Source organism: Phaseolus vulgaris, chromosome 3, assembly GCF_000499845.2.
Source record: "Phaseolus vulgaris cultivar G19833 chromosome 3, P. vulgaris v2.0, whole genome shotgun sequence".
NCBI lineage: Eukaryota > Viridiplantae > Streptophyta > Magnoliopsida > Fabales > Fabaceae > Phaseolus > Phaseolus vulgaris.
The window spans coordinates 16,277,013-16,281,295 of NC_023757.2; the positions used below are offsets into that span (position 1 = coordinate 16,277,013).

At 29.4% G+C, this 4,283-nt stretch overlaps 1 protein-coding gene across 1 annotated transcript; it reads right to left on the reverse strand.

Moving 5' to 3' along the window:
* Positions 1–1,411: 1,411 nt before the first annotated feature.
* Positions 1,412–3,122, reverse strand: LOC137806788 (uncharacterized). Its single transcript, XM_068607069.1, has 2 exons — positions 2,803–3,122; positions 1,412–2,054 (listed from the first exon to the last, which is right to left on the reverse strand). Exons 1-2 carry the CDS (start codon positions 3,029–3,031, stop codon positions 1,759–1,761), a joined length of 525 nt encoding a protein of 174 aa, XP_068463170.1. The 5' UTR covers positions 3,032–3,122; the 3' UTR covers positions 1,412–1,758.
* Positions 3,123–4,283: the final 1,161 nt, after the last annotated feature.

The following is a 4,283-nucleotide window of genomic DNA, read 5'->3' on the forward strand; positions in this document are numbered from 1 at the left end:
AATAAATAAAAACACTCAATTTTATGAACCAAATTCAGTAGGAACTTTTTTTAAAATCTCGTATTAATGTCATCACAAGAAAAATAAGAAAGCATGGAAATTAATCAAACCTATGTGAAAAAAATAAGAAAACAAATAAAAGAATATTTTTTATTGCATAACTCAAAAAACAATAAAAAATAATTAAATCTCAAAAATTCAATAAATGAACTTATATACCATAGTAATATTTTATGATATTATTGTATATTGGTAAGATTAATTTTTTTTAAGTTAACTTGTTTTTGAGATTATCTTATTTGACCTTTAACAACTATTTATATTTAAATAATGATTAAAAAATTGATGGAGTATAATTTTGATTAGAACTAAGATAAAACAATTGATTGTAGTTCTAATCTAACTAAAAGAGAAACTTTATTTTTAAGTGAAATCTTAGGCTACAGTTTACTTCTCATTGTACTTTTTATTCAATTAAAATTTGAGATTCGAGACTTGTCCAAAAAAATTCCCTTTTTTATTTTTAATAGTTTAGTTAATCAAAATTAGTTTTCCTTTATTTTTAACAAGCTTATAAATCTTAGGTTATTTGACTAAATTACTAGAAGACATGATACAACATTGATATATCTTGATTGACAAGAGATAAAGTATAAAAGACATTTAAAATCTCAACTATGTGTGGTCATGTGTTGAGCTGGAATCTTTGCTGTTCATAACCAAGATTATAACTTGAAATCATTGTCGAATAGTTAAGTTTCGTTTATAAAATTTATTGTTTTCTTTTAGTGCAACTTTGGATTAGATTATTTCAAGAATAATATATATTACAGTTTTCGAGAAAACGTTTAAAAAAATATTTCCTAAAATTAATTTACAGTGAAATGTGCAATTAAGGCTCTTTTTTCTGTGCAAAACATATTCGCATAAAATGTTTCCTTAGTTTGGATTATTTTGAAAGTATATATTGAGTGTTTGAATGAGGGAAAAGAAGAAAGATAGCATATGATTCTCAATCTTTAAGATTAATAGTGATCTAATTTTTATTACATTATAATTTCTTTATAAATAAAAATATGCATTTTTATTTAATTTTATTTATTATATAAAATTAAAATAATTAGATATACTATTTATTGTATATTATAGTGAAATTATGTTTTAATACAAAATATTCTAAACATTTCTAGATTGGGTCATTATTGAGTTAATTTATGTGGAGTCACTTTTCTTTACTTTATATGTGCTCTTTTAGATTTCTCAAATGCATCTAAAGAAGACTTAGATCCCCACATCTCTTAAGCAAGAATTTTACATGTTAGGTTATGGAATGTGAAGTCTGGTTAAGAAGTGAAAGATAAGTTAGAAAAGATAAACCAGTTTATAAGATAAGATAGATTTACACCAACTATTATATTATAAAATATTTTTATATATGATCTACGTTCATCATCAACAAGCCTGATATATAACTTGGAAACTGAATGTTAGTTGAGCTAAATTAAGGTAATTCTTGGTAGAGTGGACACAAATTTTCAAGGTGGCCGTGGTGGATATTGCAAGTGGGAATAACTGGTTTGAAAAATAGTATGAAGGGACAATTCCTATGAACTTCTCAACTGCATGACCAAACAGTGGTGTTTCACAGAAACAATATATTTTACAAACTGAAATGACAGACTTTTAAAAGCAACGCATGCAACCCAATACTGTGACTATAAGCGCCATCCTAATGAGGCATGGTTGAAGATTCATGAGTTAAGTGGCATGCTGGATCCTTATGTTTCCAGCATTGTAAGTGCGAATGCCATTGCCAAAGGAAGAGAGGCTGAGTCCCTTTTGTTTCTTCACACCAACTGCTCGACAAAGTGAGGCCTTTGGAATCCGATCAATTCTTACTGAACATTCCTTTTCAAAGTTAGGAATAGCATGAAGATGAGAAGGGACATCCACTATGAACTCTCCAAATTCATCACTTACACCTCTTGCTACCGTTGACCATTTCCCCTTCCACTTTCTCCCATGCCTCTGGCACTTCAAACCAACCCAAGCTCCTGCATCAATTTTTCAAAACGGGAAAACTTTATTCACTTCCATGTTTATTTTTATCCCATAAACCACAACTTTTTTTTCCGCTTCATTTACCATTGTTATTATAATGTGAGATGAAAAAGAATTTTCCTTCACCTATGATTTGACAGAAAGGTTGGGACTCATTGTCATTGGATTTTATGTCTGCCATCAATTAATTTGTTTTTTCATTTATGTTACAATCAAACACAGACAGCTGATCAATAATGACCAGAGAGATTTAGTGAATTATAATCAAAACTTGTGTTGTTTTCCGAATCAGAAATTTCACCAAACAAGCTTTCGCTTGCCACCAAACAATGCAACACCAACTGCTGATCTTCAGTTGTGCAATATTGGCGTTTGTTTTTAGCCAAACCATTCCCTAGTGTTTTGGAAAACATTATAATCTCATTCTTCTTTCTACCAAAACCATTGAGTCATGTGAAATATTAGAAACATCTACTTGTTGCTTTACTTTCAACCTGCTCCACAGAAAACACACCACTCCCCTAAACACGCACTTCTTCGTCTGAGTGCGTGTATATAAATATATATATATTCTTAGTTTGATATATACACTTTTAACAGGCAAGTTCATTATTAGCTATTAACATGGTACTTAATGAAGGAATATATGAAAAATCAGAAACGTGTATCTGAGCTCTATTTGCATGCTACAAAGTTATATGTTAACTGAACTTGATTATATAGGTTTAGAAATCCAGGTACCTTGTAGTGGCCATGCATGAAGTTGGTGAGGTGCTTCGCAACTAACCGAGCCTGTGATGAGGACTGTGGATAGCTTCTCCTCTCCATAGCCAGCAATGTGCACCACTTCATCTCTATTTGATAATAACTCCAACAAAGGGTTGTCCTCTCCTGCGGCCAAAGAAGCAAGCACGAAGATGAAAAGTAGCGTGACAAGGGTGTGGCAGCCGCATGAGTAGTTCACCATCATCTTCGTGTTAATTTGTTTATCAACTTTGGCTACTTTACGAAAGATATATATATGTTGAACCCTCTTCAAGAGACAACACAACACAATACAAATTATTAGGTGCTACTTCCTTTGCATTTATATAAGCCTCTGTGGTTCCATTGCCCTCTCAAATTTTCCAAAATGCCCTTATAGGTTTGACTTTGATGTTTAGTTAACCTATCCCATTAATTAATTAATTAATCAAATATTACGTCTTAATGTGAGGTCTGTGACAATCAGTAAAACCAAATTTATTGTGTCATTGGTTATAGTAGAAACTAAGGGTAGTTTTCTAATTTTATCTCTTAATTGAGGAAATAGGTAAAATTTAAAAAAAAAATATTAAAATAAGTAAGTTGTTTAATCTAATTTTATCTATGAATTGTTGAAATAAGTAAAAATTATTAAAATGAGTAAGTCGTCCAGTTTAATTTTATCTTTTAATTGTTGAAATAAGTAAAATATTTAAAAATGTTAAAATGGATAAATCGTGTCACTTATACGATTATAGTTAAAATTGAATTATATTAAAGTCGTGCACTAAAATCGTTTCACCTTCCATAACTTTAGTTAAAATTTAATTATACTAAATTGTGAACTAAAATCATGTCACTTTAATCTAACTTCTTCATAATAAAATTGTGTCTTATATTACGATTTGTTGATTTTAGTGTTTTTTTAAAATTTTATTCATTTAAGTAATTGAGGGATAAAATTTCACCATTTTAATAAAAAAATCCATTAAGTGAGAGATAAATGGTGATGTAATAAATAGTGTACAAATTGTTGCCTCCAATATTTTTCTTTGAAACATCTCCACTTAATTTCATGGAGCATAACCATGCATATATAAATAATAGTAACTTTAATGCTTGATGTTAAAGGGATTAACATTGGTATAAAAGATGGAAAAATTAGGTTGGACAAAAGGAATGCGAATAAGAGAAGAAAGAAGTTAGAAAAGGAAGTTAAGGTATGAGGTTGGTGGCCTACTATATATATATATCATCGTCTACACTAGTACGTATATATATTGAATTTAATTGTTTCTTTCATTATTAAAATTAGTTTAAGAGTGAACAAAGTTTTAAGCATGACACGTATATAGCATAATGTTGGTTGCATAACTTTGAGCATTTTTTTTTATGCCTAGTCTTTTTTTCAAGCCTGTGTTCAACTATATTTTCTTTATATACATTGCAGGTCAACAATTATGGTGTATAGCTATAGC

Coding starts and splice junctions, on each gene's coding strand:
- LOC137806788 (XM_068607069.1), bottom strand. CDS start 3,031: ATGATGGTGAACTACTCATGCGGCTGCCACACCCTTGTCACGCTACTT. Junction 2,055..2,802: donor TCATGCATGGCCACTACAAG/GTACCTGGATTT, acceptor AAATTGATGCAG/GAGCTTGGGTTGGTTTGAAG.